At 44.4% G+C, this 27,613-nt stretch overlaps 1 protein-coding gene across 1 annotated transcript in view; it reads left to right on the top strand.

Annotated features, from left to right (window-relative positions):
- The first annotated feature begins 6,363 nt into the window (after window positions 1–6,363).
- The window catches only part of ltk (leukocyte receptor tyrosine kinase), a 26,132-nt gene continuing 4,882 nt past the window's right edge, over window positions 6,364–27,613 (top strand). Inside the window, exons 1-24 of the mRNA XM_068726280.1 lie at window positions 6,364–6,418; window positions 6,900–6,998; window positions 7,908–8,057; window positions 8,388–8,616; window positions 9,793–9,932; window positions 10,600–10,737; window positions 11,583–11,732; window positions 12,277–12,377; window positions 12,474–12,634; window positions 12,973–13,067; window positions 13,911–13,982; window positions 14,315–14,489; window positions 15,066–15,216; window positions 15,370–15,498; window positions 15,936–16,092; window positions 17,879–18,064; window positions 18,178–18,276; window positions 20,721–20,885; window positions 21,016–21,126; window positions 24,475–24,661; window positions 24,787–24,877; window positions 25,330–25,394; window positions 27,036–27,165; window positions 27,255–27,352. Of these exons, the coding sequence (XP_068582381.1) occupies window positions 6,364–6,418; window positions 6,900–6,998; window positions 7,908–8,057; window positions 8,388–8,616; window positions 9,793–9,932; window positions 10,600–10,737; window positions 11,583–11,732; window positions 12,277–12,377; window positions 12,474–12,634; window positions 12,973–13,067; window positions 13,911–13,982; window positions 14,315–14,489; window positions 15,066–15,216; window positions 15,370–15,498; window positions 15,936–16,092; window positions 17,879–18,064; window positions 18,178–18,276; window positions 20,721–20,885; window positions 21,016–21,126; window positions 24,475–24,661; window positions 24,787–24,877; window positions 25,330–25,394; window positions 27,036–27,165; window positions 27,255–27,352 (3,134 nt within the window). The remainder of the gene's footprint in view (window positions 6,419–6,899; window positions 6,999–7,907; window positions 8,058–8,387; window positions 8,617–9,792; window positions 9,933–10,599; window positions 10,738–11,582; window positions 11,733–12,276; window positions 12,378–12,473; window positions 12,635–12,972; window positions 13,068–13,910; window positions 13,983–14,314; window positions 14,490–15,065; window positions 15,217–15,369; window positions 15,499–15,935; window positions 16,093–17,878; window positions 18,065–18,177; window positions 18,277–20,720; window positions 20,886–21,015; window positions 21,127–24,474; window positions 24,662–24,786; window positions 24,878–25,329; window positions 25,395–27,035; window positions 27,166–27,254; window positions 27,353–27,613) is intronic.

Raw genomic sequence — 27,613 nt, 5'->3', positions numbered from 1 at the left:
ATAACTTACCGGGAACGTTGCTTTGTGACTTTTTGACCCTCCCACCCAAACCGGTGATATTTGTTCTGCCTAAGCTTGTACTAGTAGCTGCCGTCCAAATACCAATTTATTAGAAATATCAACAAATGAAAGTTTTGGTTTTAGAGACGGAAACGCTTCACGTTTCACAGGCCACAAACAAACACCGTGGAGTGAAAACAGGCGGCTGTCAGAGGAAGCAGGACAACAAACCAGAACAACAGTGTCGACGGTCTGAACCCGAGGTCTTAATTTATCACGAGACTTTCTTGTTTTTTGCTGCGTTGTGGTCAATTAGGTTACCGGGTTCCCACTGTCGCACAGCGGCGACTTGTGGCTAACAATAATACATCTGAATCGAATTACGAGTCTGTGGACAAACAAAAGTGCAACAAGCTAGGCTGCTGTAACTCTTCGCATCTGTCGATCAAGGACATCAGAAACTCCTCAGGTGGTCATATCGCACATTTTTTTGCTCAAATACGCAAACAAACACAGAAGCGTTTGTGTTTTCAATTTTCTCCATATTGCTAGAAACACTGTGAACAAGTATCGGCCTTAAACGAACGTCTGCTGGCCAATGATTGTAGTCCAGAAGAGCACAGTGAGTGAGTCACACGGCGCCGGTTCTGACTACAGCATAGACACTGCTGCTGCTAGATCCCTGTGAAGGAAGGAAGGCCTGACACCAGCGCCTTCAGACCCAGTGCGAGTTGGACTTTGCGGTTAAGAGATAATCCTCAGGACGTTAACCAGACGGATGGTAAAGTTAACGAGGTGCTAATTAGCACTTTATAAAAGCTGTTTATACATGTATGGACTTGTTTTTGTCAATTAAATGCTCAAGTAAAATTTGCTTTTCATTTAAGGGCGTTTTTTTTCTAACTAAATGCTGTAAACGTGAGGCTACATGTGTCTGGAGAACATTACAAATATTTATCATAATGACCTTTTTGGCCCTAGAAATGTCACTCAAGATAATCTACAGACAGTTATGAGTTCATGTATTAACTAAATAGTAAAATAGTTCCCTACAGACATCTCTACGGCCGATGACTGATGCCATAGTTTCCCGTCTTTGTGCTGAACGCAGTCAGCCGGCTTCAGGATGTAGCTTTGATATTTATCAGAGAGAAACGGGAGCGTCAATAATCTTCTCTGGGCGTATTCCTGAAAATGTTTCACTCTTCCTTTACGGTTTGGTTTCTCTGTTGCTTTCTTGAGCATTCATAATTAATGTTTATGCTTTCCACTAATGTTCCAGTCAGACAACATTCCTTGTGTTCCAGGTTCCCATGAGGACAACTTTCTAAGTGGTATTTTTTGAAGTGAGCGCAGTCATTCAGTGGCTGTTCCAAGAAGATGACTCAAAACGTACAGAATCGCTCTTTATTGTTGCTTACTGGAGAGACTTGAACTAATCTGTTTCTGTTGTGGACATCATTACACACAGCATCAGAAGACAATGTTAGCTGGTCCTTTGTCTTCGATGAACTGTCCCTCAGAGCGAGAGTGACGGCAGATTCCAGTCTTCATTATAGTGGTTTCTGGACGTTCAACCGGAGCGATAGGAGCCTCGGTGACGGCAGCGTCTTGTAGCTCCAGCTGCAGCAGTAAAGGTTGACGCGGTGAAGGTCTGACCCTCCACAGCCTGACATTTACAAAGACGCTGACTTCATGCGACACTGTACCGCACACGAAAACACCCAGCGCAAAAAAACCCCCACACAACGCTAATGGAATGAAAGCTTTTCACCATCGACATCAAGCTTTTAGTCTTCATCAAAATCACATGTTCCGCCTCCATGTCGGCTACCTCGTCCCAAGTCACCTTGGATTAAAATGCTTATTGGCTTATTGTGAATGCTGCCTTTCATCTCCATATTCATAACTGCTGGTCAGAGAAAACAGACATGGGTATCTTTGTCGATAAAGGACCTCTCTGAATACGATACGTATCAGCTAATTGAAGCCAAGCTGCAACCAATTAAATTATAAATTGAGTTATGGCACTTAATTCTTTTGGAAATACCGAAAAGCCTGACTCGCTGCACATGAATGGGTCTTCAGAAGCGGGTCTGGATGCAGACCGAGATGGGTCTCGGGCGAAGATGTGCATGTTTTGTCGCGATATAATGGAGCTCCTTCTCTCAAAGGAAATGGAGATCGGGTTACCTAGACACAGCGCTGCAGGGCCGAGTGGACCTGAAGACGTATATATCTCCCGGTTCTGCTCATCGGGCCTGTATCTGTGAAGCTGCTGGACATGCAATGATACATAAATGTGAAGAACGTATTCTTTTTTCTTTTTTTTGGCTGTTTGTTGTTCTCGACTGTCACGTCAAGAAAGCCTCTTATACTGAAAACCATGCGAAAATCATTCCCATCTGAAAATCTATTTTTAAGTCGTGCGCTGCAGTGTGAGAACAGAGTTTAGAAACGTCCAGCGAGAAGACAAATTCTTTATTTTCCTTGAATGGTGTAACTTGTGTTTCTTCAGCCGCTCCATTTATCACCAGTACTTCAGACTTCAGAACCCTTTTTCTGTGTTTAGGAGCTGAAGTAGATCCGGAGAACAGAATCGTTCCACTTTTTTCCAAAAGGTTTTAAAGTTGTTGCACACTTTGAGATATTATTACAGACTTTCAAAACTTAGAAGAATATTATTCATTATAAAAATGTAGCTACATAACAATACGTTAAGTAGTTAAAATAGTCGTTTTGCGAAAGGAGTTTTTACTTTTGACGCTCTGAGTTCATTTTGCTGCTGGTACTTCTTGAGTAATATTTTGATTGCAGATCTTTTACTTGTTATTGAGTAGTTTTATGCTGTTACCTCCTCCTCTGCAAAGACCTCCAGTGACTGTGAACCTCAGCATGTTGTTGACGGATGGGAGACGCAGCATGTGACTTGGGCGCGGTAGAACCACCAATCATCTCCACTCTTTACCGTTTATCTGTTTTTGTGATGGTCATATTTAACGGTTTGGAAGGCGCTGACAGAAAGATAAAAAGACAAACATAAACTTTCAATGCAATCTAATTCTAGTCTTTATTTTTGGGCTTTGCTAAACATAACAGAGTCAGTGAGGTAAGACACGTCGTACATGCAGCAGAGAAGCTTTAGTAGAAACACTCCGGTGTTCTGAAGGTTCACTGAAATGATTAAATAAGTGAACATTACGCTTGTATTTGTATTTGCTTCATCTGTCAGTTGTAATGAAGCCTTTCAGCAATTGTTCCAGAGTTTCCACATTTCCCAAAATGAGTGTTTGCTTCTTTTGGACGGACCTCTGAGTGCAGACAAGAGCTCACATGTGTGTGTTTGCAGCTTGAGAAGGCAGTTGAGAGACGTAATGTGACGTTCAGAGCAACGGGTTGAGGTTCTGTTTAGCTTTGATTTGTTAAAAAATAAACCACGAACTGAGTGGAATCATGTTTTTACAGTTAAAGCTCCCTGATATGAATTGTTTCTGACACCAGTAGGAAGAAAGATTATTTTTGAAATTCAAAACTTACCGCAGATTGGATCGAGAGATAAATCAATATGGGATGTAGCTCCGATAGGTGGATTCTATTGGATACCGTTATTTTGATAAATAACATGTATTCATTTGTTACATTTAGTTTGACAAAGTTAGGAAAGTAATGTTTAAGTCAAGCCTGATGTTGCCTTACACAGAAAACACATTTTGCAAAAATGAGTATATTAGTTATCTTCCAGGACCCCATACAACCCACATGATTGAGAAACCCGGTTGTATAAGGCCAGAGGGTGCACAGCACACTACCGAATGACTGATGTTCTATGGTTCTATGGTTTGTGAGCCCATCATCCATCCTAACAAGCGCTATGGATGAATGCAGCGCTTTATTAACTCTGAAACAAAATGAGGAAACCAGTTATTAATATCTAAACATTATTTCTAGGGGACAGAGTTGGATTTTTTACAGTATAAATAAAACTGACGTGACTTGACTCAAGGCTTTTTTTAAATGCTATGTTCATCATTTTGACTTATCTTCAGAGTAGCACAGATGTTAAAACAGCTCAACGGTCTGACGGTCTTGTTTTCTCTTGTTTTTCTGACTCATTAAAAACAAATAACTTGCAGTATTTGATAATTCAATTAGATCATTTTGAACATAATTGATCCCACAGAGGAAATTTAATTTAGACCATATTATTATTCCATCATAACAGTAATGGATGGTTTGAGGCCAAAAGGGGGGGGGGGGGGGCAGGAACATACAATTGAGCTTACAAGTAGCAACTGTTCCTTTCTTTTTATTCCCTTAAATTATTTATTAATGTGATTTGCAACAAAGCACGTTTTGAATGAATACTGAATAAGCTGCTGTACAGTGGGACCAGTGGTGGCTGCAGAAAACAAAAGTACATTCTGGCCTCATTCTTGTTGTTTGTAATCCAGATGTTGCTGCGCTGACTTTCACCCTCACTGGCACTTTAAGGAGAGAGGAACGAAAGACAGAGTTGGCCGTGTGAACCGTTCAAACCGCTCTAATCGAGGTAATAGGTTGGTGAAGACAGTGAAAGATGTCCTCGCTGGATCTTTCTTTCCAAAGAATTGAAACGTGATACACTTATACGTTTTGATCTACTACTTTAGGCGGTAATACTCGTAAAACACCTTGTAATTTTGACCAAAGCAATACCACCATTGTGACAACATTTAACAAGCTCCGGTGCGGTATTCTGATGTGTATCCAAATGTGACACGTCGCCATTAAATGGAGATTCAAACGAGCATGTTTCGGTGAACCTCTGTGTTTCTGGTCATTTAATGGCCGTTTTTTTTTTTACGTCACTGTTGCACCATTTTTCTCCCAAGAAACCGCTGCCCTCATCCTGCGTAGCCGAGCTGTACTTCAGTCAGAAGCTTGGAAGCCCCAGCGAGTTTGTCAGATATCTTATTGACAAGATTTGCAAAACTTCTGCTCAGGATTTGGCGTAACATGAAGGCCCCTCTCCCCCTAAATCCCCCAAACCCTGAACCCTCAGGGGCTGAACTGACATCAGCTGGTCAATGATTCCTCGATGACACCGAACGTGTGCAATTGTGGGTTTTGCGTTTTTTACTCCCTGATTTGAGGATCTTACAGGTTCTTACCTTATGAGACGAGACGTCTGTGTACGAATCTCTGGACTTGTTTTTGGCAAAACAAAATGAAAAGAAACGTTTGAAGAATAAAGGCGTGTAATATTCGCTGCTTGCATTCCTCTGCTTTTATGCGTCCATCTTAAATCCCAACGTTAATGTTTATGTGTACATTTAATATGCCAGGCCGAACACATGTGCCGTCCGCTCTTAACCTTTTTATATTTCTTTTCCTGGCAACGTCGCGTTCAACGTCGCAACGCTTTGAATTGTGGGTAATTGGCGGACTTTTGTAAAGTGTGTATGAATGGAGAGCCTTTCGAGCGCTTGACGAGTTGACGGTGGGACGGTCCTAAACCTTCGAGGACTTTGCAGGAACGGGTCCGCAAAGCCCGCGAGTCCTCAGTTCTGGACGGCGGGATCGGGCCGACGACCCACCGTTTAAATCCGAGGCTTTGATCCTGCTGTCTACTATCGTCAAAACATTCGCTCTCAGTGGAGAGCGAATGTTTTGCTCATATATTATGAGTTCTACGACACTCTTGAATGAGCTCATAAACTCACACTTGCAAGCAATTACAAAGACTCAAGCACACTCAATAATGTGAAAACCAAAGAGCGCTCTTATTATGTGAGCTGAATGCATGAAGCCGTACTTGTGAAGTTCCTCTCTGGAGCGTTGTGTGTATGTGTGTGTGTGTGTGTGTGTGTGTGTGTGTGTGTGTGTGTGTGTGTGTGTGTGTGTGTGTTCTGTCGGTGCTTCACGTTTGGGCCCGTGTTCCACCGGTTATAAAAGTGAATGCCGTCACTCGCATTGGATTCGTTATTTTCCTTCTTTTAAAAGAGTTGGAGGCAAAACATGTAAGTTTGAGTTCTAGGGGGAGTCCCCAAAAATAACTGTTTGCTACTTCATGTTAATAATAGAATGTTAATGTTTGTTATTTGGCTGAATCTTCCTCTCTAAAGGCTATTAAAATGTTCCGGTTTCCGTATTCAGAAATCTATCCATAGCTGCTTTTATTCCATAATTACAGATGAATAGCAAGTCCGCCATTCAAATACACGATCCCCCCTCATCCCTCCATCATCATCATCGCTCACCGCTTTTTATAAACTGCCCTCTTAATATCTCAATTTGTCCCGCTTGACCCGTGTGACCCGGCCTCACAGGCTCCGGAGAACAGGGAGGCCGCTGTTCAGAGGCCAGTGAATGGGTTAAGTTGCGATGACCCACATGGACGTGATCATCTCCCTCACTGCTCTGCTGGTCATGCTAGTTAGTATGTTCGATGTCATGTCATGTGTAACACCCCCCCCCCCCCCCTCTCAGTCACCCCCCCCAGAACAAGACCGTGTCTGTGGGTCGGTCTGCAGCGCCTCTATTTCTGGATAAACTCTGCGGTTCGTTCGTCCATTGCTCTATTCTCAGCTCGTCGTGTTCAGGAGTTCCCAGCATGCACTGGGCCGAGGCTCACAACCAAGGCTGTAGGTTTGGTTTTAGTCATAAAAGGGCTAAATGGATTTTTTTTAAATAATTAAAATAAATAAATAGATAAGCCTAAGTGGAGAACATCTCAATACATGCTGGACAGGCCACCAATTCCAACTGATTTCAATGAGTTAAATGCATTGTTTAGCGGTTTGTAATACGGTATATATGTATGACCTGCCCTCAAAACAAGTGCTGTAACCACTGTCTGTCTGTCTGTCTGTCTGTCTGTCTGTCTGTCTGTCTGTCTGTCTGTCTGTCTGTCGCTCCAGTCAGCACTACCTGCCACGCTCTTCTGGACAGATTCCTTGAGGAGAACTTCTCAGATCAGCTGTTTCCTCATCATCTGGACTCAGAGGATGACAGCCAAAGTAAGAGTTATGTGTACTGATGTGTCTCACACACACACACACACACACACACACACATACACACACACACACACACACACACACACACACACACACACACACAGAAAACATCATTACTTGCAATGACAACTCTGTAAAGCAAAGTTGAGAAGTTGGGCCTCATATTTCCTTCCTATGGCAGTTTGCCATATTCGCTGTAGTGGCAGTTTCCTCTCAAACCATCACATGATGTCTTGCCCCCCCCCCCCCCCCCCCAGCAGTCACTAAACATTTACAAAGAGTCTGTCTGTTTGGCTTTTAAGCTGATTTTTTAAAAAGACAATTAGATTTAGAGGAGATTTGGAGCCAGGAAGGGATTAGTCCGTGGTGGAGGTCATGATCCAGGTGTGACTCCAGGACACCATCATGCAACAAATAGAGTTTGAACAACTCCTCTAATGGAAGCATCTGGTAGCTATCTATCAGTACACATGGAACGTACACATGGTTTTGTTGTCTCGGTGAATGGCGTCATGTATTTACTTTTCTTAGATTTCATACTCTCAGAGAAACATTTTCTTTTTTCTTGAGGTCATTAAATATATTTCTCACGATCCCAAGAAAACAAACTAAAAACATATTTTGTCACATAACAGAAAGGGGAAACACAAATGTTTGTTCTCTTGCTAATTTGTGTTGTTGTTGTTGTTGTTGTTGTTGTAGTAGTCAAGATCTAGTCTGTTAAATAATCATGTTTTTGTACATCAAAACATTTTACAACGAGCATCAAATGTCACATGTCCCACCCTTTTGAATAGAAGACAACAAATTCCACTTTCATTGACCCTTAACATCACTGCGAGTGTTTAATAAATCCCCCACATCTTTGACTATTTACCCAAACCGCTCTCTTCTCGTTCTGTTCTTCAGTTACCTCTTGTGATTTCGAGTCGCCGTGCCTCTGGACTTCATCCAATCGCAGCGGCCGAAGCGACTGGTCAGTGGTGTCGCCACAGCAACCGGAAAGCACTCAGACCGGGATGATGCCGGTGTCCGATCACTCAGCGGGAAGCACTGACGGTGAGAGTGCACGAGAGGTTCACTTAAGAAGACAAAATTAAATGAGCGCTGTAGGACGCTGCTCCCTTCTTCTTCTATGAAACATATTCAGCGGATAGATAATCCAGTGATGGATCTTTGGACTCACTCAAAGCTCTTTTGAATCTGTGCATCTACCTCGACATTTATTTAGATTTTGTGCTCGATATATCCCATGTCTATTCTGAGATGTGTCCTAATGTTAAAGCCTTCGTCATTTGATTTATAGGAGTGACAGTATTAGGGGGGGCTGCTATAAAACTGTCGTGCATGAAATACTACTACTGTCTATACTGTGTTTTATCACTCTAGGGCACTTCCTCCTCCTAAGCTCCTCCCCTACCGCCGAGGCCTCTGGGAGATGCGAGTACCACTTAACCAGCCCGGTCTTGCCAGGAAAGGACAGGCACTGCACCTTGCAGGTGGCTCTGTATGAGTCCGGTCCAGCGGCGGGGAACCTCACGCTCCTGATCAAGCCAGTCCACTCGGGCTCAGCTGTCCTCTCTGTGGATCTCAACCACAGGAGACCCGAGGAACACAGGTCAGCAAACCCACTCGGGAGCAAGCTCTCCATACCTCTACGATGCCATTCGTGCAGAATAGATATTTATTTATTGTGCTGCAGTGCACGTCCATTTAATTAGTGTCAAAAAAAAACAAAACCCTGCGTCTTTGCTGATTGAAGTGCTTGTCAAGTTGAGGTCCAGCCCACGAAATAAATGCAAGGGGAGCTTAGATTCACTGCAATGAAAGGTGACACGGGCCTTCAGACCGAGCAAGGGCACAGGAACCCACAGTATTTATTTTACTTAGAGCTAAAGTTGAATAAAGAAAACGTTCCTCAGCTGTCATGTGGGACAACTGTAGGATTGTGGCCGTGTGGGGACAGCGGTCCCCTGTGTATTGTTTGGGGAATGGGGACAGGTATTTCCTATTGATCTAATGCTGAAGCGCGGCCGTCTTTGGAGCAGCTAAAAGCATTCGTGTGTCTAGATGCAGACTCTGGAGACGGATTTATATATAATTGGTCAGGACAGAAGAGGAATGGATGAGCACGGCTGTGCATCGGCTTTGTTAGCGTAATAATGGACTGAGCGATTCCATTATTAGGCCCACAGACGGTGGTTTCATTTATCCAGCCCCACTATTCATTACATGCTAACCTGTAGATGCCATTTCTAGACGCACTCTCCATTTAAGACACAGTCTCCATCTGATGTGACTAAACCTTTACTGCGTTGCTGTGTGTACTGTGGCTGTACTGACTGTTTTAGTTATGAAGCTACAGTCCTGACCCTCTTTTTTTCCTGCTAAACAAAGGCTTAACGACCCTTAGATTAAAAGCATTATATGTATTCTAATTTATGATCTGGCCAGTGAAACATCACCCACTCGACTGAATGTACAATTTGTTTTAAGCTGTGACACCATGGGTCTATTTTTAGAGACGTACTCAGAGAGATGGAGGGTCGTACATGTTGCAGCTATCGCAGTGTTGTTGTAGACATTTCTACTGACTGGCAGCAAATGGACAATCGTGGCAATATTGTGCATTAAAAGGTAACAGTGTGCAAATAAAAAGGGCAAAAGAAGCAGGTCGCAAACTGATGTGCAATGCAGCTTTAAAAAAAAATATGTATCTTTGAAGATATCCAAACGAGCCAATGATAAAAGAAGGACGTTGTGAAAGACGTGTCTCTGTGATTGGTTGATCTAGGGCTGACTGGGAGGTCCTGGGGACTGTGATTGGTCAGGTGGACGAGCCCTTCCAGGTGATTCTGCTCTACACTTCCTGTTTGAGGGAAGATGGAGGCACCTTGGCTCTGGACTCTCTGGAGCTCATAGACTGTGACTCAGGTGAGTTCATCATGCTCTATGAAGCATGAGGCATATCACTGTAGGATCGCTGTCACACACTTCATGAACTGACAAAGAACACGGCAGTTTTACCAACTGTTGCCCTATTAATGAGGGAAAATACCTGCGCTGACTTGCTTCTATACATGGCCTTAAGAACAGGTCGTTTCCTGAACACACTTCACGATCAACAGATGGATTCATTAGTACTTAAACATTCCAAATCATCCTAAATCACATGGCTGCTTTCAAAAGTCCTGTGCTTGGTTGGTTTGCTTTTAAACCACACATGAACACCCAGAAGGGGACTGAGACCCTTTTTAGGCAGTCTCAGTTTTGTACCGATTGAACTCATGAGAGATGTGTTAATTAGTGAGCTTAAGAGGTGCTAGTAGTCATGTTTTGTTGCCTTTTGGGCTGTCAGGCTAGCTATTTCACCTTGATCCCAGTCCTTGAGCTAAGCTAAGCTAACTGGCTGTAGCTCATATTTAATGGATGGATATGAAAGTGGCGTTCATCTTGATTCTTCTCATCTAACCCTCAACATAAAAGCTTTACTCAAACTAGTCCTTTAAAGAAACAAACATTCACAGCTTCAGCTTTAAATGGCTGAACATCCTGAGTTCCAGTGTTGCTGTGTAACTGTTGTGTGGTTGCTGGGATGCAGAACACCAGGTCGTCGGACTGGAAGCGGCTTGCGGGGAATCTTTCCACTGTGAAAATTCGGGAGGATGCATCGACCAGAGCCAAGTGTGCAACTTCCACACCGACTGTCCGTTAGGAGAGGACGAGGGCTTCATCTGCGGTGAGGCTTCGTTAAAGCACAGCCTGCATGAGTACGGTGCAGTTTGGAGGGAAATCGCGGCCTTCGATTTCTGTTAGTACCACTTGAAAAGGCACCGATGCAGTTTCCCCTTGTGTGGTGACGAACCATTTTTAATTAGATTTGTATCTTGCACCATTGGACTGATTGGGAGAGTGGGATTGTGAAAACAACTTTCAAAGTAAAAGATGTGTCTGTGTGAGTGCTTTTTTGTGTTGTACTGGATGCAAAGAGATGAAATTGTTCCCAAGCGTCTTATGTGACCGTAAGATGTGTAACAGGACGGTACGGAGGACACAGCAATGAGAGGCAGTTCTGCAGGTTTTTAAGGGTATTTACTAGATCTTAGGGAGAAGCCACTCCTCCTCCTCCTGCTGCATGTTCTCTCTGATCAGGTTCCCTGCTTGACCTTCGTCCATCTCCCTGATGAGGAGATCAGGTCGCGGTGTATCTCTTCCCACACCTGATCTCAATGCTCTCCTGAAGGAGTGGGTGGAGCCCTCTGGCTTGGACTGTAGATTCCATCAACCAACCCCTGCCGCTCAGCCCCTTTACAGATGCTAAACAAGCATATTTCCTAGTCTGGGAGAGGTCAGGACACCCTCACCTGCAGAGTGTAACATGCATCATAGAGTACAGACACTGTAAAGCGTGGAGAGTAAAAGGAACGTGGCCAACACAAATTAAATCATGGAACCCCTCCTTTTGAAGTTTGAGTGCTTAGCTGGTTTTCTCCAAAATGAAAGTCTTGCTTTGAGAAAAGAGGGATCAAATGAAAAATATCTCTGTTTTATGTGAAATATGATCACAGTGTTCCTCCTCCCCAGGTGCTCTTCCATTTGGCTCTCACTGCTCATTTGAACAGGATGCATGTGGTTGGTCCGTGTCCAACCAGCACTGGGCCTGGAGAAGAGTCGCTGGAGACGAACTTCTGGACAAAGAAGACATGCAGGGTGTCGCCCTGCAGAGAACACCAGGTTGGCTGTGTGTGTGTGTGTATGTGTGTGTGAGAGAGAGTCCTATTCTGATAAGTTACTGTGGTGTGGATGGATGGAGGGTAATAAGTCTTCTCACTACAGATCTCACATAGGGTAGAAACTAAATGTTTATGTTCTTAAACTGGCTTTTTATTTGTTGTTAAGATGTATAATATTTATTTATGTGTGTATTTGTTGTTGTTGATCGTTGTCGACCCATATAATAATAGGAATGCTTTGTTAGATTACTACCATATGAAGTTCCGCTGCATGAACAGCTCATATGGATTATTTAAAATCCAGCTGCAGAGCATATTTGTGCTAAGAGGGCAGAATATATTCTATTTAATACTTTGCAACAGCTGCTCTCAATTAATTTAAAAAGGTTTTTATTTTATAGGCGGATGGTTTTCGTCTTGCAACAGAACGTGTTCATAATGTCTGGCTTTAAAGGATAGGAACTGTATCCCTGATGCCCATTATTTTTTGTTTCATGAGGCGGCTAGCGTTGGCTGCTGTGTCACATTTATTGTGCGCCCTCCAGGGCACTTCCTGTTTCTGCAGGTAAGGGAGAGCGATTCCCTCCACGAGGCATCCGTTCAGAGCTCGTCTTTCTCCCCCCCGGTCTCCACTACTGCGTGTCAGGTCAGTTCCACTTGTTACCGGTTGTCTGGATATAATTGTGTCATCTTCTCTTTGGGAACAAAAGATGTCTAACTCCTTGTCTGTGTTCCCATCCAGATGCGTTTCTCTCTGTACCTTCACGGGGACTTTAATGGCACCTTGCTGGTGGCTATAGAGGAGAACGGGACGACAACCGCCCCGCTGGTCTGGGAGAGACATGGTCAGTGGACAGACGACTGGGAAGATGTTGCCCTGCAGCTGACTGGCCTTCATCACGGGTGCGTGAAGTGAACAAAATAAAAGGGTAGAGACGCAGATGATTATGGAACACTGTCACGCCGGAAGCAAACAATCCAGGCCCTCTTGCATATAAAGGTTACCGCCATCATTCGACTGTACCCACCTCTTTATTCACAAAACCTGTGCTTTAGATTGAAGATGAGAAACAGGACAATTGCTGCTTTCATCTAAAGAATGTGTAATCATTTTCAAGACGTTAGTTATGGTTCTCTGTAAACTGTTGTACGTGTGTTGGGATTGAATTGTCCGTCGCCTTTCGCGCGAAGACAGAAACTGTAATTCTCTAAATGCACCATTGGTATGTGCTTCGCTGCAGGTTCCACGTTAAGGTGACAGCCGTGTGGGAACAAGGCTCTGCTGCCGACGTCGCTCTCGACGACATCGCGATCGGAGCCGCCTGCTTCGACACAGGTGAGCTGCTGCTGACATGTTACAGAGCCTGAGATAAATGGTGCATTTAATTGTGGTTCAGCATATTAGTGGCAACAGCAACTATGTAGAAACCAATGTTACTGCTGGTTTCTCTTTCATGAAGTCCGTCTGTAACATTTGAATGAAACAAAGATATGTGTTTGACATGAGGGTAGTCGATATGTAATGCTTTGTTGCAAATGTACTGCAATACAAAAGATGTAAATATTCTCACAATAACGTGAAAGGACGTTTAAACAACCTCTTTTTGATCTATTCAAATGTTCCCAGGGTGCATTGTGTTACCAGACATGAGTACCTGAGTTAAAACACAGATGTGAAGCTTGACTGTTTTGTGTGAATTAAGGGTTTGGCTGGTTTAAACCCTGCGGCGTTAACAGCGGTATATCCTGGTTGTTGCTCAGCTCCAGCTGGACGAGATTGGAACGTTTCCTAACTGGTATCAAGTCAGGACCCCAGAGAAACTTCAGTAAGCCACAACTTGGCCTTGATATGTCATTTTTGACCGCTCTCTGGGATCTCGTCGTGCAAAGAGAGGCTTGTCTGCTTTTATTGTGTTGAACCGAGACCAAGGAGACAAATGAAATGGACAAAATTCACCATTTGGATGCTGGACAGTGGATGAAGAGGGCTGATGGAGGAATGTTTTCATGATGTTTCCTGCTCAGAAATGGTTCCATGTTCATCCGTCTTTGAATTGTTCTCATATCCTCTGATCCTGTCTGATTTCCATTCATGATTTCAGTGAGACGCACACGTGTGACTGTGACTCACTGTCTCTCTTTCTCCCCACACCTTCTCTGGCCTCCTGCTTCTCCTCAGATCTGAACTCGCTCCTGCCCATGGCTCACTTGGAGGATTTCTTGAGCCCCCTTCCAGAGCCTTCAGCCTCAGGTACCTTGTGGATTTCCAAAGCCTACCGTGTGATTTTTGAATGCAGCATGCGGAATTTACATACCAAGTGGAGGATTGTACTCTCGATGCTTTGAATGTTTATCTCCCATATCAGCTGACCAGAAGCTTTTATTCCACAGTGCACACCGGTTAAACCAACCACTCCTACGACTCCTGTTTGTGGCGCTTGTGTTTATCATCTTAGTCTCACATAGTTCGGTCCAATTCTTGAATACACGGCTCCTTAATTTAGCCGACTCACTCAGCAATGCTCAGTTCTACCTTCCGCCGGCTCACGACGGCGCTTCTTTTCTTTGTCTCCACTTTTCTAGAGGTTTCTTTGATGACATGGTGGTTTAACTCGTGCGGCGCCAGTGGTCCCCACGGCCCAACCCAGGCCCAGTGCGACAGCACCTACAGGAACAAGAATGTCAGCGTTACAGTGGGGAAGGAAGACCCGTTGAAAGGAGTCCAAATGTGGAAGGTTCCTGCTACCAACAGATACCTGTAAGTGAAGAGGGGGTAATGGTTTAATGCTCGTCTACCGGAGCTTTAAGGTCCAGTTTTTGAAAATAACTGAAATCTAGCCAGACGTGTCCCAACAGAGCAGTGATGTTTACCCTTCTCACATTGTTAGCGTCATTCACGGTTCATTTTGGGAGCTCGGTCGTTGAAGAGACGAGCGAGGCTCTGCCACAGTTGGGTGGTGTGTGTCTGCCTACGTGCTCGGGATCTGAAATTGTTCTGGTCATGCTCGGTGTAACCGATTGTTGTCCTGCCAGATCAGAACTTCGAGCGATTTGATTGTCTTTGCACAGCAAGTCACGGGACCTCATCGTCACACTCGAAACGAGGGAACAGAGAAGTGTCGGGATTAATCATAGGATTTACAGGGTGCCAGTATCACCTTTCTGTTTGTGAGAGGTGATCTTTATCAAACAACAGGTGACTGTGTCTCCGAATTTGTGTGTGTGTATTGCAGTCCATCCATCTAGTGTGTAGTATACTGTGGCACCTGAGCCAGAAAGCAATTTTCTCCGGTCCCTGTTTTTAAACCTCTTGTGGTTCAACGATGTCCCTCAGGATCTCGGCTTACGGGGCTGCAGGAGGGAAAGGAGCCAAGAACCACAACAAACGCAACCACGGGGTCTTCATATCTGCCATATTTCCTCTGGAGAAAGGAGATACACTTTACATCTTGGTGGGCCACCAGGGAGAGGATGCGTGCCCTGGGGTATGTACGGTGAACTCAAGTTCACCCTGGAAGGTTTTTTTTTTAAGTTACCCCTCTGGGATTTCATTTTGCCTGCTGGATTTAGACTTTTGTGAAGAAAGCTTCTTTCTCTGAAACTCAAATCTCCCTTTTTTTCCCCTCCCGGTGGTGTAGAGAAATCCCCACACCCAGAGGATCTGCCTGGGAGAGTCGTCGGTGATTGAAGACAAACTCAGGGGGGAGACCGGTGCAGAGTGGGCTGGGGGAGGAGGCGGCGGAGGAGGAGCCACCTACATCTTTAAGGTGAAAGAAGCTGTTTCAGTCGTGTGTGTGTGTGTGTGTGTGTGTGTTTGTCCTTTCTGTGGGTTTGTTTGATACCTCGTGAGGATTAAGTGTACGGTCCATTGATAGGCATCAAAAATGTCTGTAGGCACATTTGAAACAGTTCAGCGGCGTCTCACTAATCCACAGGTTTAAATATATGTAGATTGGAAATACACTGGTGGGTGGAAAGCTGCTTTATCATACAATTGGAACAAGAACAATGTTCACTTGTTCCTTTCATGGTGACCTCACATCTGTAATAAATCGTGAGCTTCCTGGGTGTCATGTGCAATTTGCTTTACTGCTGAGACAAAACTCCCTTTTTGCAGATCAATGTTTAGCCGTAACTGTTCTCATGTGCACAGAGTTGTAAATGTTTGTAATGAGTGCGCTTTATGGCGACGCTGTCTTGTCAGACGGATGGAGGTGAGCTGGTTCCCTTGCTGATCGCGGCTGGTGGAGGAGGAAACGCTTACCTGGAGGACCCGGAGTCCAGCCTGGACCAGATACCACTGGAGCAGTATGAAAACAGCACCGTGGCTCCCAGCACCGACGGTCAAACCGGTGCTGCAGGTACCATATCATAGGCCACAGAACGAGCAGTCAACAGTAATCATAGAGGCTGTTTCTTTAATCAAAACCAGGTTCAATGAAAGCGTTTGACAGTGAAGTCTGTGACTGATTTAACAAGTACTAACGAGAACAATGGTTTGTATTCTGGGGGCATTTTATACCTTTTTATTAGGAAGCAGAAGCAGAGTTTAAACATGTAATGAAGGTCCCGGACAATCTGGAGACAGGGACGCTATCGTGCTAAAAGCTGGTATTAATTTAAGTTTTGAGGACATTTTTACTGAGCTTTGTAATGAAATAGGCCTTACGATCAACAGGAATCTAACATTTCTGCATATCAAAGGGGATGACTAACTTGTCTGCTCAGAATATTTTTTTTTTAAAACCCTAAAATGATTGTGACACGATGAAGGCTGAGCGAGCGCTCAAAGTGAGCCTCAAAGGAAGGTTGATTGCAGACATGTTGGTTGAAGGCCACGAGAGGATTTGTTTGTTCTCACACACACACACACACACACACACACACACACACACACACACACACACACACACACACACACACACACACTTGAAGCGGCACACATCGGCATGCATGCTCTCACACAGCAGGATGTGTTTGGCCTGTGGGTCGTGTGATCCATCTGCGTTGTATTTTTAGTTTCCTGACAGGTTGCAGCGAGACATATTTGGTCCAGAGGTCTCTCTTTGCTCTTGGGGAAAAACGTCTGCTGGAACGTTCCCGGTAAATCCTCTCTGACCGACAGAGTCTCAACACAGAGCGTCCGTCAGCTCGTCTTATTGAAACCTCTGTGGGTTTGTTTAGATAGAGATCTGAGTGTCGGGAGAAGTATGCAGCTCTTAGTATAGTGTGTGTGTGGATGTGTTTGTGTGTGTGAGGTGGAGCTGTGTGTTGAACTGGTGAAACACATTATCATGCATTGCAGAATTTGTTAAGGCTCCTGCTGGACATGTGACCCCCCTCCCCCCCCCTCATCTGCATGGAGTAGAGGCCTGCTGATGACCAGCTGGTGGATGAGTCCGTCGACTCTTTAGATGATTATTCATCAAGGCTCTCTGTTTCTGTTCCCAAAAGTTGAATATGAAAATGTGTGCGGTATCCCTTTGGATGGGTGTAATGTGATAAACAAAAACTTTTGTTTCTTGTGAACCTTTTTTTTTACTGCCCGTCAACACACACCACAACAAAGCAAACACAGAACATGAGCTCTCTGCCGGCTGTCTCCTCGGGTTTCCACGCCGTTTAGCTCTAATGCTTCACTCACATCCGCAGCTGGAGGTCTTCCCACCTTGTCAAACTCAATCTCAACCAGACTGAGCTCTTTTCCCTGGAAAACCTTACACGTATTGTCTGAGGGCCGATACTACGATGCTACTTGGACTTCAAAGAAATATGCTTCCAATGTCCAAATCTTGTCCCGCTGCCTGCGGATTCTGCATTCATATGTATTCATATTCACAATCGACACTGGCAGCGGTCAGCCACTGTGGGCTCAGGAGGAGCGCAGCTCTATATACTTTACTCTTAAGTGATGCTAGCTTGTCTTGTTGACGGCAAATTTATAGTGTTCTGTCGCTACTTCATCGGCCCAAAAAGTGCTGAAATAACAAAGGAAGAACATTGTTTATTTCAGCAATGTGTTTGAGCAAGGCTTTCATCGGGGTTATGTAGAGAACGTGTAAAAAAAAAAACCTCACGATAAAAGTACACGCATGTATGATAAGACATGTGTGACGTTGTGCTTCTTTGGTGTTTGTGTCCCTGGAGGTGGAGGTGGAGGCTGGAAAGACAGCATCAGTCCCCACCTGAAGGCGGGAAAGTCTCTGGTGGAGGGTGCTGAGGGGGGGTCCTCGTGTTCCCTTGCCCTGTCCAAGCTGAGCTGGTCAACCTTCGGGGGATTCGGAGGTGGAGGTGGGGCCTGCACCGCTGGAGGGGGTGGAGGAGGCTACCGAGGTAACGTCACCCTTTTCCCGCTATACCCTCAAACGACGTCGCCTTTCTGTTTCTAACTCTCCTGCGCTTAAAACCCCAAATCACGAGAGTAAACATGGTGCATCCTGTGACAGGAGGTGACGCCGCGCTGACGGATGAGATCACAGCCGACGGTGAGAACGGAATCTCATTCATTCATCCGATGGGAGAGATTTTCCTTCAGCCTCTGGCAGGTGAGACCGACGTCATGCGATCGTTTTATCCAGACAATGATGCTGATGAATTCAATAACGACTCAGCCGGAGTGGAGTAAAGTAGAGGAGGAGGAGGAGGAGAGGGAGAAGAGGAGAGAAAAGAAGTCTCCTGATGAAGACCATGAGATGCAGCTGAAAGCATAGACAAGCTATTGAGTGTTCCTATGAATTAAGATGTTTTGTCAAAGTAGAATAGAATAGAAAGAACAATAATGACAAATAAAGACATGAAGCCAGGAGAAGACATGAAAGTGAAAATGTATGTTTTGTTATATTCACTCTATTAAAGAAATAGACGCCAGTTAATCATTATTATCAATAATCATGAATCATCACCATGCATCTTGTTTTTGCCGTACTAATATGGAATCCCAAGGACATCTTTGGAGTTATGTATAGACATACAGTAGTTGCATTATTGCTTAGAGTCACTCCAGGAACAGATAACATTAAACACAAATGTTTGTGTGTGTGTGTGTGTGTGTGTGTGTGTGTGTGTATGTGTGTGTCTGTGTGTGTGTGTGTGTGTGTGAACACTCGGGCCTTCACACTCGCTCATGCTCTTGTACATATGTAGCCGTGTTTTGTCTGTGAGACATCTGATTCTCGTTATTCGGCGGGAGCAAGCGGAAGGCGGTTGGTTAATTCACAGCCTCACGTAGCTTGTTGCCTTTGGCGCCAGCAGACAGCCCTCCATTCTCATGGGAGAGACGCCGCTGGTGTTGGTGTTGGTGTTGGTGTTGGTGGTGGTGGTGGTGTTGTTGCTCCGTGTGCTGCCAGTGGAAGCGTTCAAACACAGTGGCTGCCTCAGCAGTGTTCAAACATGAAATGTGTTCAAAGCCAGATCTAAACAATATTAAAGATCAAACGTTATTATTGAATGTTCTCTAATGGAGCTAAATCGTCTTGTCTTGAAGCGATGGATGAGGTTTAATACGACACACATATTCTCCTTGTATTCATAATTTGTATCAAGATTAGAGGTCACAGGTTAGAGTCAATTTAATAATGGAAAACTTGTATTACAAGCACATATCAGGTTTTACACAAATACAGACATGTACTGTGTTTAGAGACGATAAAAACACCAAAACCAGCAGTGTGTTCGTCCATCAACCCCTCCCAGCCCCGAGCCCGTTTGATCCTGCTGAAGATGTTTATATATATATATAATATTTAATTATACTAATTTGTCCATTGTAGTTTGCAGTGAACATTGCTCATACAGGATAGTGCGTTTGTTTTGGGAGCCATTACGTCTTATTAATGTGTTTTTAATGATTCTTAGGGAACAATTAAGCTCTCTGGCACCAACAATAAGCTATAAAGCACCAGGCTTTGGCTGCACAGACTCGAATACCTCAGTTCATTGTTGGGTTTTGGTCTTTTCATGAGATTCGCTGACAAACAAGAAAAATATCACCTGACCTTGTTGGATTGTCCTGCAAACTTCCAGAGCCTTGTAAACATTTATTTTCCTTTTTCGTTGCATTATAATCTGGAACTAATTGCTTTGTGTTTTTTTCTGTCATGGACCCACACAGAATAGTCAAATAGTTTGTATTTATATTTTTACTTATATTAGATCTAGTGAAACCAATTACCTTCAAAAGCCACGTGATTATTTAAATAGTCCACCTGTGTGCAATCTGAGTGTCACGTGATCAAACGGATCACCATTAATCCATCATTTATTTAAAAATGGAAAGAATATAGAGGATCAGTACTCATGGCATGCAAAGGGATCAGAGAGGCAACGAAGAGACCGAAGACAAAAAGTAAGAAAACATGTTTGGAGCCAAAAGGTATGTGGGAGACTCCATGTGTGTTTTCTGGCAGCTCCTCCATGAAGATCAGCTCTGAGGAGAGTAAGGCTGAAAGTGGTCCCATGGACAGAAACTCTAATCTCTCTGTAACGTTCCCAGTTCCTTCGGGCTTCTCTTTGTTGCCTCTCTGATTAATATCCCCCCTTTGCATGCCATGAGTCTGTTGTGGTGACATGTTCTTTCCATTTTTAAATAAATGATGGATTAATGGTGATCCGTTTGATCACGTGACACTCAGATTGCACACAGGTGGACTTTATTTAAATAATCAAGTGACTTTTGAAGGTAATTGGTATCAGATCTTATTTAGGGGCTTCAGAACATATGGGGCGAACACAGTTTTTTCATTTTGTAGAACTAGTCGGGCTTTCTTTTCACTTCACTTCATCAATTTTGACTATTTTGTGTCGTACTACATAAAACCAAAATAAGATAATCAAGTTCAATTTGAGGTTGTGATGCGACAAAATAGGAACAACGGCAACTGGTGTGAAATGTTTTTGCAATGATCGCCCTCCCTAACAAATTGTGTCTGGTGTTTGTGTTTCTCTCTGTGTGTGTGTGTGTGTGTGTGTGTGTGTTCAATGTTCCCTGCAGCCATGGAGAGCCATGGCGAGTGTGAGATCAAGGTGCAGCTGAACTGCAGCCACTGTCAGACGCAGAGCTGCAAACGAGACGAGGATTCTCACCTCATCCTGTGTCTCTGCGACGACGACGACGACGTCCTGGCCGGTGACAACGTCACCTGTGTCAGCACCACAGGTACGGAGTGACCTCAAACAGACACCGGTTGTATTTCTTGTATGAAAAGCCATTTTAATAAATCGTTCAAAATGCTGTCCAAACCAAACTAAAGCCGTAGTTTGGCCTCCTCTCCCTTCTCCCCGAGCAGCTCCTCAAGGCCCGGCTCTGCAGGGCCAGATGTCGACGTCTTTGATCTTGGCGGTCGTGGTCTCCACCGTAGCGAGCGGCGTCGCGCTGATCTGCACCGGCGTCATCCTCAGTAAGAGACTCATCCGGTTCTGTGTGCAGTCTGTACCCTCCACCTTCCACCGGCTGTGAGCAGCCGCTGGAAATGCAGATGCTTCCAGATGTTGCTGAAACAGGAATATACGTTGGTTTTTTTTGTGACAAGTGTTGGTTTAAATTTCCGTCCTCTGGCTGTGTGTCGGATGATTAAAGGGGCTGTGGGGGGGAAACGGCTGAGCACTTATGGACATGTTTATTACAAGCATTATTTCAGGTGACTCACCTTTTTTTTGCTTTCTTTTTTTTTTTTGTGCCACAAAGTGTGAAATAAGATTGAGATTATGTATTTATTGCCTTCGCTACGATTTCTTTCACAGAAGCACGACGCGGTGGAGATGTACTGTAAACATCTCACTGTATGACATTGATTTTGATATGAAAACACAGTATTGGCTATAAAAAAAAAAAAGGACAAGCAGAAAGGTTTGACATTAAACAAGGAAGCTTCCCAGCTGGAGATGTGTTCTGATGAGACAGCAGAAAATGTCAGGAAGAAGCAACACTGATTATGAGGCACAAAGAATACATAACAGATCACAACCGTGATAAAATATAGGATTTTAGTCATTTTTGGGAAGCATACAGTCTATCCTAACCCATGGGCATTGACTCTCTGTGATATTAAATATCAGTATTAAGGTATAGCAACAAGTCTTGAGCTCAGAAGAAGACCGTCACACAAAGCGTGATGAAGACGCTGGTTGGTTTTCGATGAAGAGATGAAGAGATGTGTTCGGTTTCTGTAATCTGAGACAATCTGACCATCGCAACTGTTGTAAAATGCTTTGCTTGAAATAGTTACTCACAAATAACCAGTTTTAACGTCACTACTCAGCGATAACAGTCTAGGAAAGAGAGACAACTGATTACCTAATGCTACTAATGTTGCATTAATATGCATCTTGGTCTCTAAAGCTGCTATGCAACACACCTGTTTAATGTTGACACGTTTAGTAGATCTGGCTTTATTAACCGCAGACACTTTAGAAACAACATATGCAGTCATTTCGCAATAATATAGGAACAGTGAGGGATTTTAAAGCTAATTACACGTTTTTTTTGCACCTTTTTGCACCTTTGTCCCTTCAAGGAAGGGAATCCTGACATTTTGGTCGACCCACTAATCCTGCAGTACGGGTGTTCAAGGTGTTCGAGTCCAGAAGGTTCCCTCGATAAGCTCACTGACAGTGCTGAATAAGTAAAGCTTAACAGTGGAGGACCTCTGGAGGAATCTGCACAGCACTAACTTCCTGTAAAAATATCAATCACATTTTGTGGTTTTGACCAAACTAATACAAGAATCCTCCTTGCGATGAATTAAAAAAAAAAAAAAAAGCATATCTGACGCATTAAAGGAGCGATATGGAGATTTATGGTCCAGCTCACTCTCAATCAAAATAACAACTTCTGTGCTGCGAAAAAGCCAGAAATGTCGTATTGATGTTCCTTAGAGGAAGATTTATAATGATCGCAGTGAGACCCGTTGTGGGGAACTTAAAGCCGCTGCAGGACGCATCATCATTCACGCCCCTCGAGGATCGCCTCTTCATTTTAGACACTTCTTGAGCTTTGATCTTGCTCCACTACTTTGCATAACAGAGATGTGTGTTTTTCGTGCTATCTAACACTGTTGCATTGTGGATTTTGGGTAGATTAGCTCCACATCACTTGGTTTAATATGTTCTAGCTGCAGAACCTTTTATATGTATTGTTAGTAGATGGATATGTAAATGTGTGAAATGCACATTGGAAGAAAACTGTTGTAGAATACAAGAATACCAGTAATGGATGCTGAGACTGACGGATTGACTCTTCCTGTTGGGGAGCGCCGTCCCTTCAGGAGACTTGAGGAAACAATGTTTGTATTGCTTTTATATTTTATAAAAATGGGAAATAAATTAAAGTTGAAGCAGGGTTAAGATCAAATAACAGACATCAGATGAATGGTATTTCAGCAGAGAGGACAGACAATAAATGAAAATGCTGGTATGTGAAACGTAGATGCATTCTGTCGTCATCAGAGTATTTTTAGATGGACGTTGATTGCAGATAAGATGGTTGTTTTGCTAATTAACTCCAGTCATGAACAAACGGGAGTGGAGTGAAACTTGACTCCTCTGATAACCAGACAAAGTGCTTTTTGTAATGGACGAGCTATTACGTGTGACTTCCTCACTAACTGCACTGAGTGTGATTGTGTGAATTTGCAAGTGAATAAATCAAAAATACTAAAACAAAAACGTAACAGTTGTGCAAATACATACATGTTGCAAAGAGCACCTCTACGCCCACGCCTACAGGTTAACAGTGTCTCTTCACCTGAGCTCTCCCCCATGCAGGGAGGTAGTCTGTTCCCTGGGCGCCCCATCTCCTCCTTCCGTTCCCTCCACCACCTCCTCCTCCTTCTCCTCCTCAAACCCACCCCTCATCCCAACCCCCTCCCCCCCTCCCCCCTGAGTCCCTAGCATCTGCACCGGGCGATGGCTCTACGACACCTCTTACCTGCACGCAACACCCCCCCCTCCCTGGCAGACTACCAACCTGCATCGGGGATGTGGGCTGCCTCCATGGCGGGTGAGTCCAAACTCACTGGCACAGACAGTCTAGGAGCAGTAACCAAGGAGAGGACGTCCCGCATGCATCCTGCAGAACACCGGGCCTCAGGAACCGCTCGTACGAACAGATCTGTTCTAACGCGGCTTGTACGAGCGACTCGGGAAAACTTGCCGCTCTCGTATTTTGAATTTTCTCCTCGGTATGAACACAGTTTGTGAGCGGTCCAGACCCGTTGGAGTGTGCAATTAGTGTGCCGTTATCCGAGCCTGTTGTTCACTAATGGATCGTATGTTTCATTCTTTTGAGGCATTTTTGCATTAGAAGATCCTACATAAATTCAGTATCAATATGAACATCTCAAGCTGCAAAACGACTCAAATTAGGAACTAATTGGAGGTAATATGTCTCTATTACACAGTTCTCTGAAGTTAGCAGTGTGTGGGAGTTGTCTTTTTTTAAAGGGGAACACCAATTTGCCACATCAAAGTGTCTGTCCACCAACTCTTTTACTCCCTTTCTCCCCCTCTGGCCCCGAGGATGTTGTTTTTACATTGATAAGCATCAGTACTGAGATGCGGCTCGACCCCTCCTTGTGTTACTGCTTCTACAGTCAGCAGATGGTCAGGAAGTTGTTTCTACAACTTAAATGCAAGTATGGGGTCCAGTTAGTGTTGTGATTTAAAAAAAAAAAAAAAAAAAAAAAAAAAGAAAAGTTCTGAGACTTTGAAGTAAAGAGACGCCGGTCTCGTTTTGTCTCCGTCTTCAGTGTGGTACCGCAGGAAGAACGACCTGCATGCGGTGAGGGGGCATCTGCAGAGTCCAGAGTACAAGCTGAGCAAGATCCGCTCCTCCACCATCATGACGGACTACAACCCCAACTACTGCTTTGCGGGGAAGGCCGCCTCGCTCAATGAGCTGAAAGAAGTCCCACGCAAGAACATCACACTTCTCAGGTACAGCACAGCCTGACGCAATGTTGAAATGTCCCTTTTTGGAAGTCCTGATGGCTCTCTTGACTCTGCCTTGACTTCTACAGTAGTACAGATTTTTACTGATTTGTTTTTTTTTTTTGTCTCAGGGCTCTCGGACACGGTGCATTCGGTGAGGTCTACGAAGGACAGGTTCTGGGGATGAGCAGCGATAACGGGCCCCTGCAGGTGGCCATAAAGGTCAGCTCGCACTTTGTAAGACAAGTTACACCTAAGTGTCAGATGATGGCAGCTCAAGGAGAGTTGTGTTCATTATACATATACTGTAATCAGCATCTCACAGGGGGGGGGGGGGGGGGAGGCCTCCTACCTTCTGAATCTAAAGGTCACACTCGCATGAAGGAAAGGAAGATCTCTGTACTGCGAAAAAATGAAATGACATTCTGCAATGTCTGCACGGAAGGATTGGATGGTCTCAGGTCACTTGGCTTAAGAACTAAACATGGTTAAAAAGGAAAAAGCTGAGTGATCGTCACATGGGTTTGCCTTTTCAATAGTCTGCTGATTAGGTCTAGTGATCGCTTGCCTCTTGACAATAGCAGACACACACACACACACACACACACACACACACACACACACACACACACACACACACACACACCCTCAAACTGATTCTTTCTGCTCCACAGACTCTTCCAGAAATCTGCTCCGAACAGGATGAAATGGATTTCCTGATGGAGGCCCTGATTATGAGGTGCGCCATACAGAAGTTCACACATTGATTCACTCAATACAGCCGTCTGACAGAACACCTGTGCGTGTGAGGCAGCAGTGTTCTCACATCATCAGCCATCAACTGGCTGCTGTGTTAGTGGAGAGAGGGAGGGAGGAAGAGAGAGAGGTAGAGAGGAAGAGAGAGAGGTAGAGAGGAAGAGAGAGAGAGAGAGAGAGAGGTAGAGGTAGAGAGAGAGAAGTAGAGAGGAAGAGAGAGAGAAGTAGAGAGGAAGAGAGAGAGAGGTAGAGATAGAGGTAGAGAGAGAGAGAGAGAGAGAGAGAGAGAGAGAGAGAGAGAGAGAGAGAAAATCAAACCACTATGATGTAGCAGACTTGTTACAGCCTATTTAATGTGCTTAGGGGTGAACATGAAGTAACATAACTAGTAGTTAAAACCTTGGCAGAAGACAAATGGAAGCAGAGACGTCAAGGTCTCTAAAAGGCCAAACTAATAAACAAACAAACCCCCACACTCACTAGAAAACAAGAAGTTCAACTGGCCCACAGAAACAAACAGAAAAACAACACTGAGCTCCCTAACTGACCATAAAACAGGAGGTAACAGAAAGTTACCCAGGCTGGTTACTGGTTACTGGTTACTGGTTACCACCTCCTCACCAGCTAGCCGGCCAAGACAGAGGGTCAAAGACCGAGAGAGAACAAGAGCAGAAGCACCGGTTGATATCCGGCTCCACTGGCGGACTGATGACTCTCAGGTGTGGGCGCTCCAGGAACTGGAAAAAGGGGGCGTGGCAGACTTGAAACACAGCGTTAAGTCAGTGGGCGTAACACACATATAGACCTTGTTGTTGAGAAGCCTATTATTTAAGGACAAAATCTGCAGGGATGTTTTTTTTTATCTCTGTATAATAACTGTAATTTGATCTCAGTAAAACAACTAATACAGATAACTTGCCGTGTGAAACTAGTCTCTTCCGTAAAAAAACATCTGTCGGCCGTTTGTTTTTGACGACTGGATCAAAGACGATTTATTTCATTTATTCCGGCCCCTCGAAATAATAGAGCTGAGGTCACACATATGTACACATGTACATAAGTTAAGGAGCAATAAAAAGCCTGTTCACGTTTGTTGTCATTGCACCTAGGGCCAAAGTGCAATACATAATAATAGGGAATTAAAAATAAGCATTGCATAGGACAATAGTACATTAACGCAAAGTAGTAAAAAAACGTGAGTGTAGAGACATCAAAGTGTCCTCAGCGGGTCGACTAGACCGTGGGCGGGGTGAGAGGAGTTCTTTGTAGCGCTGCGGTCTGTCCTCAAACACCTCTCTGTGTAAAAGTCCTTCAGAGGGAAACCGGTCCTCCCGACCCGCAGGCTTTCCTGTCTGCAGCTGAGAAGTTCCCGTGCCAAAAACAGTGACGCAACATTCCACCAAGCAGTCCAGCTCAGTTACACATTTCAACGTTGTTTTTTCGCGTTTCCATCAGCAAAGTTTCGGATGGTAATACCAATAGAACCGCTCCAACCTGGTACCACCTCTGAGCTAAAACACCGCTGGTTGATCAAACTGGTCCCTAGTATGTTTTTTGTATATGATTAACAAACGCGACTGCAAGCCTGCTAACCTGAGTGTTCATCGCCGTTTTGTCCACGCAGCAAGTTCAGCCACGACAACATTGTGCGCTGCATCGGCGTCAGCCTGAACATCCTGCCTCGATTCATCCTGCTGGAGCTGATGACGGGAGGAGACATGAAGAGCTTCCTGAGACAGAACAGGCCACGGGCTGTACGTCTGGACTCCACCTTTTCTCTGTGTGTGTGTGTGTGTGTGTGTGTTTTTTGTTGCCAACTAACTCGAGCTGTGCTTGTATGCAGGGCCAGACCTCTACTCTCACCATGCGGGAGCTGCTGCAGATGGCCAGAGACATCGCCTTCGGCTGCCGCTACCTGGAGGAGAACCACTTCATACACAGGTTCAGATATTACTGCTCCTCTTAAACAACCCAGAAGTAAAGTCACAAGTGGACCTCGTTTACTGTGAACTACAGTGGTCAACTTTTTAGGAAACGTGTCGACTTTTAGGTGAATGTAACTGGTTTATGCCCATCTTTATATCGATCCTCTTTTTTTATTAATTTCTAACTGTCCAACAAATAAAAACAACAACAGTAAACTACGGGTTCATCATGCAGCACAGTATTTAAGTGGATTTGGAGACTTAACATTTAGTAACA

This window comes from Cebidichthys violaceus, unplaced genomic scaffold, assembly GCF_023349555.1.
Source record: "Cebidichthys violaceus isolate CVI_PGR_0920_01 unplaced genomic scaffold, fCebVio1.0.p SCAF_39, whole genome shotgun sequence".
Classification (NCBI taxonomy): domain Eukaryota; kingdom Metazoa; phylum Chordata; class Actinopteri; order Perciformes; family Stichaeidae; genus Cebidichthys; species Cebidichthys violaceus.
Note: the sequence above shows the minus strand (reverse complement) of the source record. Positions and strands in the feature narration are given on the sequence as shown.